Source organism: Microtus oregoni, unplaced genomic scaffold (genome assembly GCF_018167655.1).
Source record: "Microtus oregoni isolate MIOR12 unplaced genomic scaffold, Mior012 000040F_ref0000088, whole genome shotgun sequence".
Lineage (NCBI taxonomy): Eukaryota > Metazoa > Chordata > Mammalia > Rodentia > Cricetidae > Microtus > Microtus oregoni.
The window spans coordinates 16831130-16852607 of record NW_024543207.1 but is presented as its reverse complement, the minus strand read 5'-3'; the positions used below and the strand labels follow the sequence as shown (position 1 = coordinate 16852607).

Here is a 21478-nt window from a genome sequence, read left to right as displayed (position 1 = left end):
ATTCACTGTGGACTCCAGGACCACTCACCCAGGAAGCTAAGCGGCTTTATTTCTAATTGTATTCGAGGCTTGGTCTGCTTCTGTGCCACTGTAATACAGAGGCATTTGTGTGTGTGTGTGTGCGTGTGTGTGCGTGTGTCTCATCGACCTGGTTCCTGCAAAGATAGAGAAAGCCTTTTGTATTTGCATTTGCTACCGTCCAAGTATTACCAGTGTGGTAATGATGAAATACCTTCTCCCACACACTGGGCAGCCTGTTGCTATAGCAACAGATCATTATAAAAAGTTCATCAATTTAGCTAGCTGCTATTCCAACGTGGCAGACAACTAATACATTTCCGAAGTTCTTTCTCTTAACTTGAAATCTGAGCAAATGGATTAAATCGCTCTTGGCACTAGGAGCCAGCATTACTTTTATACAGCACAGGGGAATTCAGGGCAGAAAAAAAAAATTACAATAGGTCTTGCTGGCCAGTATGTGCCTAAAAAGCAGATTTTAATTAACTCTTTTATCAGATTCAGTTTATTTTTTCCCTCAAAAGAATATGATCACTAGCCGAGACATTTCAGTTATGTATTACATGCAATATTCTTGAATTTCAGAGAATTAGATTCCACCACAGTCTACAGACACAGATGTCACGGCACACAGCACACATCACATCTTGTCCATTGTATCCTTGTTGAGCTGTAGAACAGTGCCTGGCACACAGTAGGTGCTAAGAAAGTACACACAGTTCATTAGGTGCCACAGACACCAACTGCCCAGACCGGGCGACTAGCTCTAACACGTGTTAGCCTTGTAACCTCTGGCTCTCTGCTGGTAACCAGGTCACAGTGTTGGGACTGCTAAGTGAATTTGTAGAAGACACTGAGTCTCATTCCTTCCTTGCTAAGCTTGGCCCACAGTGGAGCATCTAGCCTGGCCAGCCTCCTAACTCCATTAGTACTCCGTGCACAGCGGCAGAGGGAAATGATATTTCTTTTATAGCAACTTTGATTGCCTTGCAAAACAAAACTTCAATGGCCCTTTCAGGAGGCTGCATCCTAAGCTGGCGCTCACAGGAAATTTACCACCGGAGTTTCCTGTGAATAAAACCCATATTACATTTAAAACAAGAGCGCAATTAATAGAGTCCCACGGGGATCCTTTCTGAAACGCTCATCTAACCTCACGGCTTAAATCTAACTCCAGCCATTCTGTGAAGGAAACGATTCAGGTTTCTAAAAGGAAATTGCTTGCCTTGGATTTATTGTATCTGAATTACAAAACTACCACCCAGTTGGCAGCCCTTGTCTGACACGAACCAGGCAACACTGCTGTCTAAATTATCCCCCCCCTCCCCCCCGTGGTAAGATTCAGTCTGTCTGCTCCCATCAGTTAGTGATTATGATAATTAAGAAAATCTGTGCTAAGCGCTTAAGTACCTATGAAACATTAATTTAAAAGAAGAAGGATAACTCTCCCCTCAACGGAATAGGAAAATTATTTTGTCATTCTTCTGAGTTGCTTCACTATGCCCATTATAAAACAATGCGTGAATGCATGATGGACCAAGCTGGTTGAAAGCCTGAGTCTGTGATCTCTTTTCAATCATGGTTGTATCCATCTTTATAGCTCTAAGACAAGCTGAGGTCTCTAATACTGGCCTCGAACGTTCCACCCAGGTTCAAAGAATGTGTACCTCACACTGAGACCTACCAGGCTCAGCAAGAGCTCGGGATACAAAACGGAACTAAGGGTCTCCTCTTTGTCCCTAATAAGTCTCAGCACCAGATATCAAGAATTTGAGTGTTAGGACAAAACACTCAATGGGGTTTTCAGTTTCATCTCCTTCCTCCCCGCCCACAGTTACAGTGGATCGATCACCTCAGCTCAGCTTCTTAAACATGCAGACCCTCTCTGCAGATGCCTGTATTGTTTATTCTGTATTTTCTCCTGAGAAGACCCCCCTCCTCTCTTGTCAGGGAGCTGGCATCTCCCATCTCTACTCCAAACTGCTTCTGGTCTGCAATCTTGGTCATTCTTGGTTCAATGCATGTAGTTTGTGAGATAGAACCACAGAACAAACATCTAGAATTTTTATATGTGAATTTTATATCAGCTCCCCTTGCCATCAAGTGATGCGTTTCATGCTCATCCCTGATATTTTATCTGCTGAGCACACAATCGGGTGCCAGGAGGGTTTTACTGAAAAGAGGAATCTTCAGGGTTTCATATCTCTGCCCCAGAAGACATTCCTTAAGTCCAGTTTAGAACGTCTTGTACCATTGTTATTGCTAATCCTGAATAATAGCAGAGAACCACGTAATTGAAGTTCTGTCATTTGAAGAACTCGGGTAGATACATGGTCCTTGATGACTATGCACTTCTCTGGCTATGTTTTTCCCTGAAACACACCAGAAAGGCAAAGAGCTCATGCGCTTAAGGGCAGGGGTTTGGACAGGAAGATGTGGAGGGAGCAGACCTCTAAGTGTAGCAGGCTGGTTCCTAAGGTTTATAATATCAGAATGCACACTCAGCTATTCTTGGAGTGGAAATTCACAGTGCAGTCCCAGAGACTGGGATGCAGGAGGGATGCAGTATGGCAAAGACCAGTGTGGCTAATGCCAACTCCAGGTGAATCTATGCAAGGAGTCTGAGAGCAGCCAGTGATTAAGGGCCATCGATTTCAGGCCACATCACCGAGGATGGCAACAGCAGAACACAGGCTTCGAGAAAAGGGACTTCTTGAACACCCTTGTGCCCTAACGGTTGCACCATAGGAAGCATTGGGGTCAATTAGTGCTTTCTCCTAAGCACCTTCTGTGTATTAGCCATCATCACCACACTGATGATGGGGACGAGGGCACCGACGTTAAGAGTACTCCCTCTCTTCCAGATACAGTATCTTGCAGTCAAAATTCCCACAGAAACAGGAAAGACCTGTAGGCAGGGTGTGAACATCTAGTTGTGGTGGCAGGAAGTGGACAGACAGCTCATCATTCTAATGAGAAACTCTTCAGCAGAGAGTGCGGCATCTCAGAGTGGATATCACCCACCAGCTTGTGTGTTTGAACAGTTGGTTTCCAGCTGGTGGCACAGTTTGGGGAGCTGTGATATCATTTGGGTATGAGACCTAGCTGGCAGACATGGGGTTCCACAGGTAGTACTTAAAGGTTACAGACAAGCTTTAGTCCTAGGCCAAATTCTCTCTCTGCTTCCTGGCTGCCAAGAAGTTTCCCAAACCTACTGCACTGCAGCTCAAGCCTCACACAGATCTGAGAGATCTTATTTGTTTTAGGTTTTTTTGCAACACAAGGGTTAAATCATTTCCCATTGTCCTCTAGCCCATAATGGTAAGGGAATGAAGCTATCTCAACATATGCTTGAAAGCAGGCTAAAAAGGAACTTCAAGTCATGCTGTCCATTCTTTCTATAGACTTCATTTTATATTAATTTCCTCCTTGTGAGGAGGTCATTCGCTAACATCAGAAGAATTATATTTAATGTGCATTTTTCCCATTCTTCAGAGATTTGTTGCAAATCTCTTGCAAACTCCTTCAAGTGAAGGGTTCAGTCTTCAGTTACTCTTAGCTGAAGATTTATAACAATAGTTAACAAATGGCTCTTAGCCATTTCTCAAGATGCTAAAGATCACATATCCTTACCATTCAACCCTAAAGGAAAAGAACATGACAATAATAAATCAACGTACATATTTATTAGTCTGATGGTGTAATTTCACATTGTACAGTGTATATACATATCAAGGTATCAAGAGGTTCACCTTACATACATTTATTTTTCTAGAATGCTGCAGTGGAACCTAAGGTCTTAACCAGGTTATTAAGAAAGTGCTTTACCATGGACCCAGATGTCTAATACAATATATGCCAAAGGCCCAATTAGCATAAACTCTGGGACACCTTGTGCACTTGCTAGAAACGGAATCAGGAACCTGAAAAGGTGAAAGGAGGTTCTGAGAGTTGAGAGATTCTTACTGCTCCCTAGAGGACAGGCATGGCATGAACTTAAATTCTCCACATGCACAGAATAGCTCTAAATTGTAACCCCTGTTACTAAAAAGAGAAGCTGTGCCATTCAGCCACTAACTATTATCCAGAGAATGAAGACAATTTCCAGGGCCCCTCTGGCCACTGGTTTCAGGGGTAACTTCCTGTCTGGTTCACTAAATCTTCCCATGGCTGTAGGTTTGTTAGCATCTTTACTATGTGACAATCTAAACCAATAGCACTTAGAAGGCAAGTTACAATTCTTAACCAAATTTACTGTTTTCTTTAACCAGAATTTGAAATTTTTTTGGTGGTTGTGTAAGTAGCTTTGATCCAAATCAGTCATATCTGAACATCTTCAGTATCAAAGCAGAAGAAATGGGCCAGGAAATAAGATGTATAGGTCTACAGATGGGACAAAAAGGGTGCCCATTATCCACGGGATACGGGAATGGTCTTCTGCTTCCTGCCATGGTGTGAGACATAGTTTGCAGAACAGCATTCAGTACCCAAGTGCAGAATTTCCCAAAGATCCATTGGACACAGAGCAGAAGTCAAATCCCCAGTCTCTGAGACTGGATAAGAAGTCAGAGTTGAACAAAGACAAGCATGAGTTAGTGCTGAGTCTGGGACCTACTGCACACTGAAGGCCAGGAAGGTTCTGGAAGCTGAGGAACTCAGCTGTAAAGATCACAGAGTCTCTGATAGAAGCTGCCGGGACCTCTGCCACAAGTCAAGTCTTTGATAAAGCCCAACATACCCAGCTCTTATCTCACACAGAGGAGGGTAAGCCTCCCAGAGATGCTGTAAAGCGCTGGCAATATTTAACCATCGAGATTCTGAAGCAGAGGGGCAATGTATACTTTGTGTCCAAGGAACAGCAGCTCCTCGTAAAGACTGGCCTTGACGGGCCCAATTTGCCAAGGGTAAGTCCAGACCTCTGCAGCTGAGACTATTTACTTCCATTTCAGCCAGTGCTCTGATAAGCTCAAGGTCAGAGCTTTATAATTAATCAAACGATAATATCAGATAATATCACAGAGGGCCCAAGTGAAGCCCTTGCTCTAGTAATTAATTTAGGAGATGACTTCTAGTGCTGTGAGAATTCCATGAGGACATTCGAATTTCAGATAATGACCAGATCTTCATTATTGTCTTAAGTAGATGGAACAGTCACACGGAAAGCCCTGTCTAGCTCTGCAGTGCAAAGACCCGTTTTCCACTGAGCTTAGCTAGGAATCGTCATCGTGGGCTTTTACTAACTACTGACAACTCTCAGCTATTGGTGTTCACATGGTAATAAGGCCACTCACATACTTCCCAGTTCTTGAGGTTTCTTTGCTTGCTGGCAGCTCTGACCCAATATGAAAGGCTCCTCTTTAAGTATGACTCCTGCCGTTCTGTTTTATCACAGCCACAGAAAAATGGCCAAGCGCTCCTTACACTGTTTTTCCCATTCACAGCCCCCTTTGCCTGATAAATTTTGACTTTGTTTATGGGTTTCTAAAATATTTACCTGAATCAAACATTTGCTGGTAACAAATCATGAAGACTTTTGAAATGCAATCCCTTGGTATATAAATCATTTCATTAGTTATTAATTATGAAAGTAAAATTTGCATAATGAGTTAGATTTGCTTGTTTATCTTTACATAAAGCATTACACTACAGCTGATTTTCTTTTCACTGCATCTTCGTTTCCTCAGGTATTTTGATTTTATAATTGTCCATTTCTAGAACATTGCTTCTCATAAACGTGCAGCACAAAATGTAAGGTGTATGTTTAGGGCCATTTCAGAAATTATAATTTAAAGGTTTCATATGAAACTCCAGTAAACAACTCAAATAGCAATTTTTCAAATATTCTATCACAATAGATATTTTGATATGGGTTGATGAAGGCCACTGGTAAGAAAGAATTAAAAGAATTTGTTTTCCATAATTAAACCATTAGGTCTCTGTAAGATCGGATAAATTTCATATGTATAGCATGATCACTATGATTTATAACATCTGATATTCTCGAATCCATGTGACAGTGTTTTGGGCACCATTCGAGGGTGTTCATGCTTGAGGGGCAGTGTGTACAGCACAAAGGTCTCATGGTGTGCCTTTGGCTCCTAGGCTGGAGTTAAGCTATCCAACGTGACATGGTAAGAGCTGCCAAAACGACTCACACTCACAGCACATTTGATTTCAAATAAAAATTTTGATTGCATGTTCAGAAACCTTTTATCATCTCAGTATTTTTCATAACACCTACATTCAAATCTAGGGTGCTCCTTAGAGTTTAAGAAGCTAGACTCGAACAGTGAATCAGGAAACAGAGAGGGAATGCATCCCTAAGATACACCTCATTACCTGGAATACCCAAGGCTCATGTCTTCACTGAAGACCCCAGTTCAGATTGAACAGAACTATGCAGTCAGGGTGATAGAGGATTGCTTCTCAGGGTTTGGGTCTGGGAGTCATTGCCATTCCAGCAGCAAAAATGACAAAGAGACAGAAACCGAGAAAAAAATACTAGATTTTATTCACTGGAATAAAACTCTATTGGGCCAATAAACAGCCATGTAAAAACAGAAACCAACACAGAGCATGGCCAGATGGGTCACAAGTGTTCTTAGATATCACTATTCTACAGAGGACAGTGGAGGATGTAATTACAAAAGCAGGAAGTAGGGTGTGGAAGAAGTATTTCAGTAGGGGAGTAGCCTCAGGACTCCATCATGCCCTAGCTCTGTTTCCTCCTTTTCCCTCTTTCTCACATGCTGAGAAGTAATGGGCAGTCTCTATCTCAACATGAAATCCAGTGTTTGTTTTGCTTTAAAGATGTTCTCATCCAACTACGCCATGCATACCCCATCTGATCAGAGTCATAGCAAAGAGAAAACAAAGTATGAGGTAATTTTGAAGACATGTCAATATTTTGCATGGAAGAAACAGTCGCCATATGCCGGCTATCACAATAATATGGGCATAACCATGGTGAACGGACCTCTTATTGGGAGGCCTCTGCTACCTTTGAAAACCTATGTTCTCATGAACGGGAAGAACCCTTTTATCATTTTATTTTGTGGATTCATCACAAGTTAACAGTCACTGGGCCTTCTCTTTGAATTATCCTGGATAAAACACCTGCTAACACTTCTCAATAGTGTTCAGCCCTATGGTCTTCAAAATCTGTAGCTTCCGGAAGTTTCCACAAGAAAAGAACTTACAATGGCCTTTCACGGAAGTAGAAATCTAGATCAGGAATATAGGGAAAACACCGTGTGTGTGTGTGTGTGTGTGTGTGTGTGTGTGTGTGTGTGGCGGGGGGGGGGGGAGTGGGCACACTGTGTGAGCTTCATTAAAACGCCCCAGAGTTATGATGTCATCTCACACAGAAACACAGCACGCTAACCACATGTGTTGCTAAGCCAGGGACGACTGTTTAGGGAAGAGGAAACTGCCCCCCTCCTGCTTAATTTCTATCAACTTGCAGAAAGACTAAGAAGGCTGCATGAAATTATCTACCGCGAAAGATCGATATGAAGAGATAAGAACTAACAATTTGTATTTTGATTTTTTTGGTTGTTATTCAAAGACCAAAGTCTTTACCACTTGAGGCAATTCTCAATCAATATTGATCATGTAAAATATGAAAGATGACGACCACCTGCCTTAGGCAGATCTAAAGCAAAGAGAGGCAGAGAAGGAGAAAGCAGACTACAAAAAGAAAATAGCAAAATCACCTTCTCCATAAAGATAGACAGTATCTACATCCCATTTTGATTAACACACTGAAAAAATTACGAATTCATAGCTAAATAACTTCATATTATTCTGTTGTTAGGAGACCAGACATAAGTTACCAAAATTATCCAGAAAACGTGTTTAAAAATCAAACATTAATGTAAAAAAAGGTAAGGTCCCCATATTTAGTCAAACAAAACAATTAGCTTTTTATATAGTATTTTAAGTGGTTTGGCTTATATTACACTGTTTTCAGTAGTAGAGTGTTCTAATTGGGCCTAACACAAGCTAATTTTGGTCACTGAGTATAGGGCATTGAGCAGTACTGTGGGGCAAAGAGGAAAAGCATAAGCGAAGGCACACTGTAAGTGTGGCTCTAAGAACGGATGAGTGGCAGTCTTCAAGGACCTCTCAGTGCTGGGGCTGCTGTAGGATAGGATGCTAGCTCTGGTGCTGGGCAGATGACTCAGCAGGTACATTAAGCACTTGCAATGAAATCATGAGAATCAGGCCTCAGATTCCTCATTTGTTTGTAACCCAACCCTAGTGTGTGCAGAACAGAAATGGGGAAGCTGGGCAGCTTAGCCTAACCAACAGCTCTGGGGTCAAGTGAGAGAATCTGCATATGGCAGGTGGGGAAGCATCAAGAAAGACCCACATCTACACAGGCCCCCACATATGCAAGTATACATATTCCCATTGCTGTCAAACACAAGCAAAACAAACCAAAGACAAACACACCACATTCTGGGCGGATTAGGGTGATAGGTACTTCTCTCCCAGTTCTAGATGCTTTGAGATGGAAAAAAGTCTCCAAGGACCCATGTGCCCTGAAGTTCTCTGCAGAAGTCTCTTTCCTCTTCTTAGTGCTGTTGGTGGCCATCCACTCCTAGGGTCCTTGCCGTGTAGCAGGGCCACTGAAGCTTGAATTGCGTTGTTTCTTGATTCCAACCCGGCCCTCACTTAGCATGTAAGCAATCCAGTCATGTTGGATTAGAGGTAACCTAAAGCTCATTGAGCCTCATCTTGGCTTAACTAAGCACATCTTCAAAGACCTCATTTCCTAGCGAGGTCACACCTGAGGTTGTGGGAGCAGTTAGGAACTGCACCGTATCTTCTGTGTGTGGGGGGCGGGGCAGGGTGTGGAGGATACAGTTTAACTCAGTCCTTTAGTACTTGGCTTCTTCGCTCTACTGCTATTAATTGCTGAAAGTGTTCTCAATAAATTCAATCTTCTTTATAAAATAGGCACTCATACTAAACAGTGTCTTCTTTTAGTTCACAAGAAGCTCTTGCATAAAAACACCATACAGAACACGAATTAGTTGTGCAGTTAGAATGTCTAGTGCAAGGGATAGAATTTGGAGCCCTTTTAAAACTAATTTCAGAAGGAGTGTTGAACAAACACTAACATTTGTTCCTACTCCTTAAGCAGCTGTCAATTGCTTATAAATACTGAGAGTTCTCAGCAATGGTAGCAACGGCAAGTGAATTAGGTAATTTCTGTTCCCGCAACAGTAAAGGGAAAGACAGCACAGGGCTTGCTCTTACCCTGTGGCTTTACATACTTTCTTTAAGAGAGAAAGGCAGTAAGTGCTATAAACAATGCCCAGAAATCAAGTCAGGAGTGGGACATCAGCATTTACTGAGCTTGTCAGCAAACATACCCCTTACAGCGGAAATTTCTAGAACATTGTTTGTCTCCTACTAATCTACAAGTTCATTTTGGAAGACACTGGTTTCTTGATTTTGATCATTAGTAACATGTGGCAATAAAATGTCACGTTCCATATTTAAAGTATATTGGAAGAGGACAAGAAGGGGCGTGGGTGGAGGTCACTCACTATATTTCATCGGTGGTATTCATGGCAAGGCAAAACAAAGAGGCAGAGGGAGTCTGGGGTCCATCTAAAGGGAACCAACTATTCTCTCTTCCCTGTGCACCTTTCATGCTGATTGGCACTCCTGTCTCACATTCTTCCCCATTCTCGCTCTCAGAGAGACAAGGTTCATCTTAAGGTAGATTCATGGGCTCGTCTCTTCGTGGACTCCAATCTCTACAGCAAATAGTCAAGGCCAACCTTACCCTAAATCAAAGTCCTCAAGTAGAAGGGCAGCTTTACCTCACGCCTCGTGAAAAGCACTTGGCATAGTGGGTTCCAGCTGTTCTCTTTGGAAACTCATTGTTTTTTTTTTTTTTCTTTTTTAAAAAATCTTTGGTGGTCTGTCCCGGTCTTTCTCATTGGAAAGTTCCTTATTCCTTATCCCTTGCCCCTCCTTTGTGTTCTCCCAGCTGCTGCATGCTACAGATTGACTTGACCTCTCAGAAGTGCTTGCTTTTCCACTGGGGCCCCTACCCAGGGTGTAGATGACATGGAGAAGCAGCCTCCTCTCCGACCTCTAGGGAGGGATGCACGGTTTGCAAGCACAGGTGAGGGCTGGAGACTTGTTAGATGCCCTCACAGGTGTCCTTTGCTGTATCAGTTTACCTGATGCCAACCCTCAGATAGAATGCTGACATCACATCCTCCTTCATCATGCTCCCTGTGTGACACCACTGCAGTTCATTCCTGAGGCCTCATCCAGCCAGGTCCTGACCTCCTCTGTCTCCTCAATTCACCTAGCCTGTCTTCGCACTGGCTATTCCATGGGAAAAGATGTCTGCCAAATAGCACCAGAACATGAATACAGTCTGCATTTTCTCTCCATCCTCCTCTTGCATAACAACCAACTAGTGAAACCTGCACCTCCCCATTTTGTCTTCCATGTTTCTTTCCTTCATGGCTTAATTTTTTTTCCCCTGTGAAGGATCCTCTTGAAGGCGGGGGTCAACCTGCTCTCTTCAGGGTTGATCCTTCTTTGGTGAACTTTGACATGAAGTGTCTACTCTCTCCTTATCCGTCAAAGGTTATCTATTGACCGCATTGTGAACATTCACACATCATTCTGTGTTGGATCTATCCCTTCTCATTTAAACGTCTCTGAAAACGTAATGGGTTGGCTACTTTCTCTCTATGCGCCTAACCCACAGCTGCCCTTATTCTGCTGGTAATTGCCTCAGCTACCCACAAGACTTCCGTGTTTTCCCTAGTGTCTTACTAATAAAGCGCATACCACAGAGACACTATATGTTTGTGAAGTGTTTGGATTTGTAATTTACACACAAATTTGTTTTTCTTTCCCAATCACTTTTTAACTCTTTGAGGGAAAGATATTAACCTTGTTATAAGAATACATGCGTGGCTGGGTGTGGTGGTGCATGCCTTTAATCCCAGCACTCCACAGAGAGAGACTACAGATCTCAGTGAAGCAAGCTTGGTATACCCAGTGAGTTCCAGGACAGCCAGAGCTATACGGAGAATGCTGACTCCAAAAAGAAAAGCAATAATGCATACAATGCTCATCAATAGGCTAACTGCTAGCCATGCCTGCCAAATTCATCTCCACTTGTATTGTTTAGGAGTGAAATATCCTTGTCCACTGTCTAGCTTTCATTATCCAATTCAGCACATCTAAAGTATCTATTTATTTGATATAATATTCTAATATCATGACAAAATAGACTGACAGATGTAGAAAATATGTAGGAACTCTATCTCACAGTTCACCTGTGTCTACAGTTACTGTTCCCCAATTCTTTTCCTGATGATTACAAGTGGTTACTTGACTTTTACTTCACAAATTTGCTAGCTATTTTTAAACATGGATAAAAATACAAGTTTCTTAAGATGAGTATCAGTTGATGGAGGAGAGTCATCTGTCTATGTGTTACTTTCATTGGTTAATAAAGAATATGTTATCAACCCTGTTCACATAAGCACCCATGTAACTTTATGGGATAGCATAACTTCTAGCCATTTCTGGACACCTTATTGTGACTACCTTGAAAATATTGATGTTGTGCCAATATTAACACACACTTAGGGTTGTATGAGTGAAAAGAAAAAGGATACAGGGTGGGAGGAAATTGTGAGTGATGCTACGTGCTTGGGTACCACCTAGAAACACTTTATGGTGAGCCACAAAGAGGTAGTCCCCTAGGACTCTTGACATTGGGAGAAAAAGAGATATACTTGTTGGTCCACCGGTCATTGGTTCAAGACCACCTTACAAGCAATTCATCCACACCTTACATACCCCATGCCCCTGTGCTGGGGTGTTTCATGCTTGGTCAAGACACAGTAGGAAGAGCCAGAGACTCTGGCCACCAGATAGCCAGCAAACAGCTGAGGATTAAGAAGAAAGGGAGTGAGTGGATAGGACCTGAGGACACCTTGCAGATATCTAGTGAGCTACCCTTGACTGTGCTGCTGTGTGCCCTGTAATCATCCCAGCCTTGCTCCCATCATGATCTAACACAACACCTTGGTTCTTTGTCAGATGCAGAAACAGACTCTCAGCCACCACCATCTTCCTCCCACGATTTACTTACCAATTATTGTTATTCTTTTGATATGTTTTGTCTAGAAGTAGAGACTTTCTGGTTTTAAAAGCTATTATGACAGGTGTTATGTCAATAATTTCTCAATATATATATATATATATTTTTGAAAGAAAATTAGCTTATTATAAATCATAGTATGTCCATAAATTCTCAATGTATATTTATTTTTAAAGAAAGATTTTAGCTTATAATAAACCTCTTGAGAAATGTTAATTTCTGTGCTTTTAAATGTTCTGCCCATTTAAGTGGTGGGGCTCAGTTCTCTTACTCTTTCTTCTCAAATCTCCATTGCTGACTGAATTTAGCCACTACTTAGTCTTGTTTCGTGTTCCTAAAGAAGATCCTAGATATTGCTTTGTTTAAAATTTCATTTGCCTTTATGTCTTCTTTATTCTTGGGGTGATATATTATTTTTGAATCACATTTTAGTTTTCCTTAAAATTTTTAGATGTTTCATGAACTCAGCCAGCTGCAGAATATTCAGAGAACCTTCTAAACTGGTTTTCACATTGGTAAAAATTTTATCTGTAAATACCTCTATAATTCTTTACTCTTAGAATTTGAAAATCTCTTCATTTACTTGCAATCTTTATTACTGAGATGTGGTATGTATTGATATATGGAGACTCAATCCTTATTTTATCTCAGGGAAGCTTTCGTTAATGATGACTTTAGAGATATTTGTTGGCTCCCCATGTGGACATAATGTACAGTCCAGAGAAATCTAAGCCGTTATCCTTTCAGCCTTAAAGGACTGAGTTCTGCAGCTACACAGCAAACAAACGTAAAAGAATAAATAGCAAGTAGCAGGCAGGAAACTAGGTAAGCAGACAGTTCTCGCTCTGGCTATTGATTTGAATGAGAATGTCTCTCACATGGTTTCTGGTAAACAGCACTGTTTGGGGAGACATAAGAGAAGTGACCTTGCTCGAGGATATATGTCACCAGAGGCCTGCTTTGAGAATTTAGAGCAGTGGATTTTCATCTTTCCTAATGCCACAACCCTTTAATACAGTTCCTCATCTTGTGGTGATCCTCAACATAAAATTATTTTTGTTGCTACTTCATAAATGTAAGTTTGTTGCTGTTATGAATCATAAGGTAAATATTTCTGCAGATAGAGGTTTGCTAAAGGGGTTGAGGACCACTGGTTTAAAGACTCATCCATCCCATTTCCAGTTTGTTGTCTCTGTCTCGTGCTTGTGATTCTAGATGTGAGCCATCAGATTCTGCCTCTGTCACCATGACTGCCACCTGTTGCCTCTTCCGCCATCATAATTCTAATCCTGTGGAACTTTAAGCCCAAATAATTGTTCTATATGTCATGGTGTTTCAGCACAGCAATAGGAATATAACTCATACAATCATCAAATCAGGCGTACAAAATATTCATCAGCAGTCAAATGGGGAAGAGCCATGAAGGCACTCAGCTATGAGTTCATTAGAATGAGTCTCAGGCAGGGCACAGCATGCCCTCGGGTTGTAAGAGTAAGGGACAAACAGCAGTAAGAGTCACATAATAGATATCTCTGTGGGAAATGACTGACTTTCTAAGTACACTCAAGGGTACGAGCTTTTTCTATGCAGCCGGTCTCTCCTCCATGTCAGAGTTATGAGGGAAGACAGCCCATCCTCAGGTAAGGTGTCTTAGAGGACAATTACAGACAAACATGCTTAGGTGTGAAATGAGGGTGGGGCGATTCCAACCCCAGAGCCAGCTTCTCAGGGTGTGCATACAGCACACGACAATTATGTCACATCATAGACACTGAAGTGTGGTTCTCTGTGTCAGACACACCGACTGCTCTGCTGTTGCCTTGTCTGTGTGTCCTTCCCATCTAGAATCCATCTGTGTTGTTTCTCATGGTATATACTCACTCTGGCCATCTTCCCCTTTGTTTCTGTTGCCATGGTGTTAGGATATAACCATTTACCTCCTCAGGACAGACCTTCCACTGTTCCCTCCTCTCTGTGAGCTTTTTCCATCTCCTCCCATATGCGTTATCATTCTATTCATGATTTTTCCTCTCTTGCCCTGCCTTGCATATCTAGCGAAGTAAATTTGCAGCCAACGGGCTTTTGAGCCTACAGTGGAGGATTCTGTTAAGTTTATTTCCCCACTGCCTGAAGAACTCAGGCTTTCTCTGCTAAAGGTCCCCAGTCAGGGCTTTTTTCTAACTTTTTAATAAGTATTTCATTCTAAGATAAAAATCCACAGCTGGAGAAAGCAGGATTATCCTACTAGTACTCAACACAAGAATGCAATCAGTTCAAACATCTAGAAGCAGTTAAACCTGTGTGGGCTTCCTCTTCATGCGCATCTATCGCCTGCTCTGAGTTTTCTAAGGGGAGTTTGCAAGTCCATAATGTTAAAAAGTTTGTAAATGTTTATGTATTTTCTTAATTTTCTTTATTGGCGGCTTTTAAATAAATGTTTGGGAATAATCCATTATTGGAGTATAATTTGCATGCCAGAAAATTGACTCTGATTTTTACACTATTCTGAGTCATACAACAGTTACTACAATCTAAAGTTAACCCATTCTAAAGTTATATGCAATTTAACTTCAGAATAGTTTGAATACACCGGAAGCGAGGTCAGATAAAAATGAAACTTCCACAGCTGATCTTAGAAGGAAAGGAGAAATTCTGAGATGGCAGCATGGCTAAAGGAGGAATGTGGAATAAGAGGATCCCTAGGCCAAGGCAAAGCAAAGAGCCAGGCCCCCATGAGGCAAAGGAGACAAGGGAGGTCTGCAAAGAGCCTTCAAATAGTAGACTGGATGTCATGGTGTCTGCTGTTCTCTAACCAAGGGAGGAGGGAAATTCCAGGTTGCAGTGTTCAACAGGACTTGCAGGTAGTTTTTCTTTAAAAAACTCAAAAGTCTATCCACTTAAGACTCAACCACTTAGAAGGTTCCTGTTGTAAGCATTCTAAAGGAGTAGCCATCGGAAATGTACCCCAGTTCCTACTCAGACATCTTTCAAAGAAGTGACTTTTACTAAAATTAAATCGTATTGTGAATTAAAAGTTTAAAATGTTGAAAATACATTGGCATGCTGTAAGAGTTAACTAGCCTACCTAGAGGTTAACGGAACATGTTTGTAACTCATAAAAACTCCAAAGCTAGACTTGAGGAGCTGATCTAACAGGCCTTCAGCTTTCAGCAGTGTTCCATGCTCCTGCCTGAGTTGCGCATGAGGTCTGGAGCAGGACTCTCTGTAGGACCTCATCGTTCTACTACAAACCCCCTTTGAGAGAAACAACTTGATGAGTGAGCAATGAAGACTCACTAAGGATGTATGTGGAGCCTTTGCCTCCCAACAGGACTGGAGATTGCAGGTAGTACAGCTTACTTACACGTAAGTACTCTGCATTTAAATGGGCAAGATGTTAAAACAGAAGCAAAACATTAGGTCAATAGAACAAAAAAAAAAGACATTGTGGTGTGACTCATTTTCTACAAAGGAGTAAACCTGGGGAAAGAGTCAGTAAACCTGAGCTCCTTTGAAGCCCACAAGCCTAAGCTAATGCTAACACGCAAAACCCCTCGAGATATTGCGGGTTTGGACCCAGCCAATTCAATAAGGAAATACCACAGTACAGCAAGTCATAGACACGTGGTTTACCAGTGATTGTCCAAGTTTAGTTATATTTTAGTCCACTAAAAGTACAACAGCAGTTGCTTTACAATGCACAAACTTAATTAAAACCAATTAATACGATGCTGTCGGTCATATGAACTGTGAGGACGAAGTCACAGGTAGACGCGTGCAAGGCAGGATCGCCACCCATCGTCTATCTGTGCGTGTCAAGTCAAAAAGCAACTGAGTGAGGTATATGACATGGGGTTGTAGAGTGGGGTTGGGGAGCCAAGCCAGGAGGTCATTCAAATTAGACTTCTGTGTGAAAGCTTCTAGAAGGAGTGCCAACGGCTTTTAAAAGCATTTAATAACCAACCGATGCCAGCTACTGTTTCACGTCAGACCTCTAACTTCCTTATGGTGGACTGTTTTCACATGTGTTCAAACGTGTGATTTGTAATAAAGATTCTCAGATATACTCCTGTGGGCATAGAGTTCTCTGTGCCATGTGATTCATAAGTTGAGGGTCTCAACCCTAAAATGATGTATCAGCAAGCAGAGCTTTCCATAATATATATTTAATCAATCCATAAAGCTCAAACTTTCATAATCCAACTGTTGCCCTTATGGAAAGATGCATCCTAGCCCTGGGAAGCTGAGGCAGGAGGATCAGAAGCTTGAGGTCAGTTTAGGCTATGCAGTGAGTTTGCAGCTTGACAGGCTATATAAGACTATTGTTCAAAAAATTCAAATAAAGAGACACAACCCAGAAATATCTCTCTACTTATAAGTATGGCATGGACAGGTGACCACATCTGAACCAGGAGAGAGCCTGCTCTAGCCAACAAGCAGAAATAACAGAGGCACTCATCATTATGAGTATGAGAATTCCTTGAAGTCATCTGCAGAGCTCACTGTTGATCATAGTGAGTTTGAGCAAAGTAAACAGGTCAGAACTGCCTTCTTTGGTGGGAACAGGACAGCAGCCTGTGAGCTCATGCGTGGTCTAGCTCAGTTCCACCCCTGAGCATCCCTTACCACAGAGCCGGATGAGAACCTCAGCTGTCTCTAGAAGTCCAAGGAGAAAAAAAAAAAGCATCTATGCCACATTAATTTTAACCTTTACAATAAAAGACCAGGAACACCCTTGGGATGATCCAGTCCACTTACTCCACAAATCTACCGTGGGTCAGGCAGCCTTCTGGTTTTTAAGGACAAACAAAGCCATAAAGAGCCACAATCCCATAGTGGCAAGGAATTTCTTTTATTCTCTTCAAACAAACAACAAGAAGAAAAGCAGCTCTCCTCCTGACTTCCTGTGAGGACCTGGTCACCCCCATTCTGCAAACTGCTGCTCCTAGTAGTTATACCACGTGACTTTCTCTTCAGGATCCCTCTGCGACTTCCCAGGCTTCCCCCGACGGGTCTATACCATCCCCATCCAATCGTAGGATCTTTCCTTGCATCACTGACCACTCAGCAGGACTGGCAACCAACCGTCCATCTCCCAGTGTTCCCAGTTTCTCTCTGTAATGTGCAGTGTCTAATGCCTCCGGCACTGGGGGACACTGTCCAACCACGAAACGGGAGCCTCCCAGGCATATCCATCACCACGTCCCTCCACTGGCACCCAGTCATTGGCTCTTTATCACTCTTGTTGGTGATGGATTTATTACAGACATGTCCCTTTAAGAATGTGAGCCCTAGGAGAATAGGCTGGTACCTGTCTGTTCACCGTGCACCCCCGGGGTGCCAAATGAATTCAGTGACAATGGGGAACAACAAGACATTGCAAGTTTGTGAATACAATAAACTGAGCAATTAAAACACAGTTATAAATTGAGAAATCCTATGAAAGAATGAATGATACAGTATTCATAACCACATAAAAAGGTAACCACGCTTTCTGAGGAAGTGCCAAGTATCCACCACACTATACAAAGAATGGGAGGAACCCGTTGTACAGTGAAATTACTCTGTCTAGGGCTAGGTAGGTGGGGCTGAGTCAGTCCCGGAGGCCAGCCTATGCACCCTGCACTGTCAGAGTCTTGCAGCAAGGGAGAGCATGAGTCCATTCCTCAGTGACTTTGGACTCTGAAGAGGTCTAGTTGTTATATACTGTTTGACAGGTGGCTCCTGTCTAGCCTATATGGGAAACACTGGCTGCACTTGCTCCTTTCTTTAGATGCTTCCATGGACCTCTATTGGGAACAGCTTGCCTCGAGCACTGCTGTGCACCAATCAGAACTCAGTATGAAAATCTCTGGGAAAATTTCACCCGGCAGCATCTTCTAACAAACCCATCTATTGTTTTAAACTAGACAAATGTAGATGGTCATGCCAAGAACCACTGGAGAGCAAGAATAGCTAAGAAAGGAGGCATTGTCTCTCTAGTTAAAATTCTAATGCAGGACAGAAAGAGGGAAAGTAAGATTTCTAAGAGGTCTGTAGGTTGACAAGAGTAAGCATACATTGTGGGTTCGGCTTGTTGCGACAGAGTACAGACACACGGCCCTGCTTCAAGGTGAGCGTTGGGACTGAAGACATGGAATGACGAGATGGCAGAAACCCATCTAAAGGAAGGCAGCGCTCCTACCTGTGGCCAGATAGATGATGTGGACGAGTGTGTCCCTGCCCTGCACCACGTCGACGGCCACGTGGGAGAAGCGGCTGTTGTCCTCCATGAAGGAGGGCACAGTGGTCACTGGCTGTACCACCTCATGCATCAGAATGAACTTCTGAGCGTCCTGTAGGTTTCTTTCTGTCAGGTTTACATACAGGCCCTGGTCCATGGTGCCGCACTGTAAGGGAAGACAGGCCATGTTACAAAAGCTGACTATCCAGATGCCCACAGCTCAAGTGCCTACCAGACAGAGAGGTAGACAGAACAAGCTGGAAGTGGAGTAAGCCACAATACATGAGTGGGTGTGCAGATCAGGAAACCCCTCCAACTCCCTTGCCCTTCTTGACCTGTTCTCTTACTGTGGATGGAAACCTGTTATATTTGGACTCTCTCAATGGATGGTAAAGAAGATATGAGACACTTTAAGATGGAGCGGGCACTGTTGTTGACTCTAATTTGAACAGCAGAGGCAGAGAATCCCCTCGTGGTCTGTTAAACCTCTTGGAAGCTGTCTGTCTAATTGCAATATGACCATATCTGATGGATGAAGGGGAAATGACGTGGGATATGAAGCCAGAGAGCACATACAGATGTATGTATTTTTCCGCTATCACAGTGGGCTCGTAAGTAACCCTGAACTCCATGGCAATCCTCTGCTATTCATCTTACTCTGTAGACAATATCGGTCACATGGGCCCCACAAATAGTGTGACAAGACTAAATGTATTAGTGTTTCTTGCTGGAGGAGAGCTTACAGGAATAGGTTAGAGTCTGAGGGTTCGCAACACACGGCGGCAAATCGGTAATGGGAAAAGATAAAAGCAGCGAGGAAAGGAGGGTGAGCAAGGGGGAGATGAGGAAAAATGGAGAAAGAGGAAAGAAGGAACAGTGTTCAGGAAGTGAAAATACCATGAAGATGATCTGCTAGACACACGGGAAAGGCAGGGTAGAAATGGTCAGAAATCAATCTCAGAGTTGGGCTGGAAAGAGGCTGATGGTTCTTACAAACAATGGTAGGGCCAAGGACAAGGTGATGGACAGGTGGGAAAGACAGCAGGGCATTCTCAGCATCCAGCTCAGGATCAGAAAACTGCTACGGCCCTTCTCGGTTCCTTTGTAAACTTCACGGCCTGGTACAGGAGGATGTGAGACTCCTCAGCAGTATTCCACATAAGCAGGGTTGCTGGGGTCCACACGGCCCGAAACTACCATTTATAACACGTCATTTCCAATACTTGGTTTTTTATAACAGGTTAGAGGTTCAGAGTATAAGATGGATATTGCTTTTTTGAAAGTAAATTATATTTTTGTAGCATTTGATAAAATATCCTATATGCCATAAAATGATAGGTGGATTGCGGAGCTGGAGAAACCCAGCATTAAATGCACTCCACAAAACTAGCCTGGTAATTAATTTAATGCTGCATTCTTGTTAGGAGCACCTGGGCACCATGTAAAGGGTGTGTTCAGGGTAAAGGAGGGCCCGCGGCAGATGACCTGTGGCCCCAAGCGAGGCCTGGCCTCTCAGCTTGTTTCCTTAAATGCTAAGTGGTTGGCACACACAAGCTCTGCTCCTGGCTCCTGGCTCCTGGCTGACATACAAACTAAAGCAACGGGAGGAAAGCATTTATAAATTAAGTCCCTGTAAATGCCAGGAAGAAGACAACATTCTGGAGAGCGCAGAAGCTACCCACCAGATTGTAAATGCATTTGTCTAAACGCAGGCAGGATGTTCATGGTCCGTGGAGCTTTGGTGTCCAAGGGGAAATAAGTGGATGAATAATGGGACAGATAAATGAACAAGTAATTCTACATACAGTTGTTTGGGGTCTGCGAAGACTGTACCAATGGATTTTTATATAAATAGTATTTAATAATAATACTCTAAGCATGGACACATCATCTATCAGGAATGTGAGTTGTTTTTTTTTTTTTTAAGATTTTAACTATTACCTTTAATTTCTCTCTCTCCCTCCCTCCCTCATCTCTCTCTCTCTCTCTCTCTCTCTCTCTCTCTCTCTCTCTCTCTCTGTGTGTGTGTGTGTGTGTGTGTGTGTGTGTGTGTGTGTGTGAGAGAGAGAGAGAGAGAGAGAGAGAGAGAGAGAGAGAGAGAGAGTAGGTGCCCACAGAGGCCAGAGATAATCAGATCTCTTTGGAGCTGGAGTTACAAATGAGTGTACTTCTTGATATAGGTTCTGGGAATTGAACTTGCATCCTCTGGAAAGGCTGTGTGTGTTCTTAACAGCTGAGCCACTTCTCCACGCCCCTAGGAACAGTTTTGAAAAGTAAGAAAGATCACCAACTGGACGTGATTTGAAACCTTTGCAGGTGAATGCTAGCTCTAAAGGCCATTGTTGTGTGGTGGTCATTGTACTGACATCAAAGGCAATATTGGAGGGTGGGTGGTAGCAATGGCCCACCTGCCAGCTTCAACTGCAGAAAGCTACTGTTTATATTCATTTGCTGTCTTCAAACAGATGGCGTGCTGAAAACCTGGAGGTATACTTTGAAGGGGGTGGCCTCCTACTGCCCTGGAGGAACCGCTATCTCGGACAGGGGGCTGTTAGAGCGCTAAGATAGAGCACATTCCTGGAAGCCGTGTTTTCTGCATGTTGTCTGCTTGTATTATCAAGAACTGTATTTTTAGTGTTTTCTACCATTCTTTCCCCTTGCTATCCTATAATGAATATCTCAATATCCAATATTTTGAAAACTATTCAAATTTACTGGATATATTTCTTGCTGTATAGCAGCTCACCAGACTCTCCAAGGGCTATAAATCCTCTAGCTGAACCTTATATATACACTGGTCTCCCCTAGATACTGTCAGGTACTTTGCTACCCTGGGGACCCCACACAAGAAGAAACCACAAGAGTGGAAAAAGCATAGCTGTGTCCAATATCTGTTAAGTAATTCTATTACATTACATTAATTGCCGGAAGATAATAAATGCTTGTGTGTTATCTGTCTCAGGCTCATCTATCCTCGTTCCCGCACACTTGAGCTTGATGGTCAAGTCAAATGGGCTAACTTCATCCTCGACAAGGTGTCTCTGCCCAATGGCTCCCCTGCTCCTTCACACCTCACTGCC

At 42.7% G+C, this 21478-nt stretch overlaps 1 protein-coding gene across 4 annotated transcripts in view; it reads right to left on the bottom strand.

Annotated features, from left to right (window-relative positions):
- Positions 1-21478, bottom strand: part of Sema5a (semaphorin 5A) — a 432322-nt gene that overhangs the window by 98561 nt on the left and 312283 nt on the right. For all 4 annotated transcript variants that reach the window (XM_041632016.1, XM_041632019.1, XM_041632017.1 and 1 more), the window contains one exon: positions 18360-18564. In XM_041632016.1, the coding sequence (XP_041487950.1) occupies positions 18360-18564 (205 nt within the window). The remainder of the gene's footprint in view (positions 1-18359; positions 18565-21478) is intronic.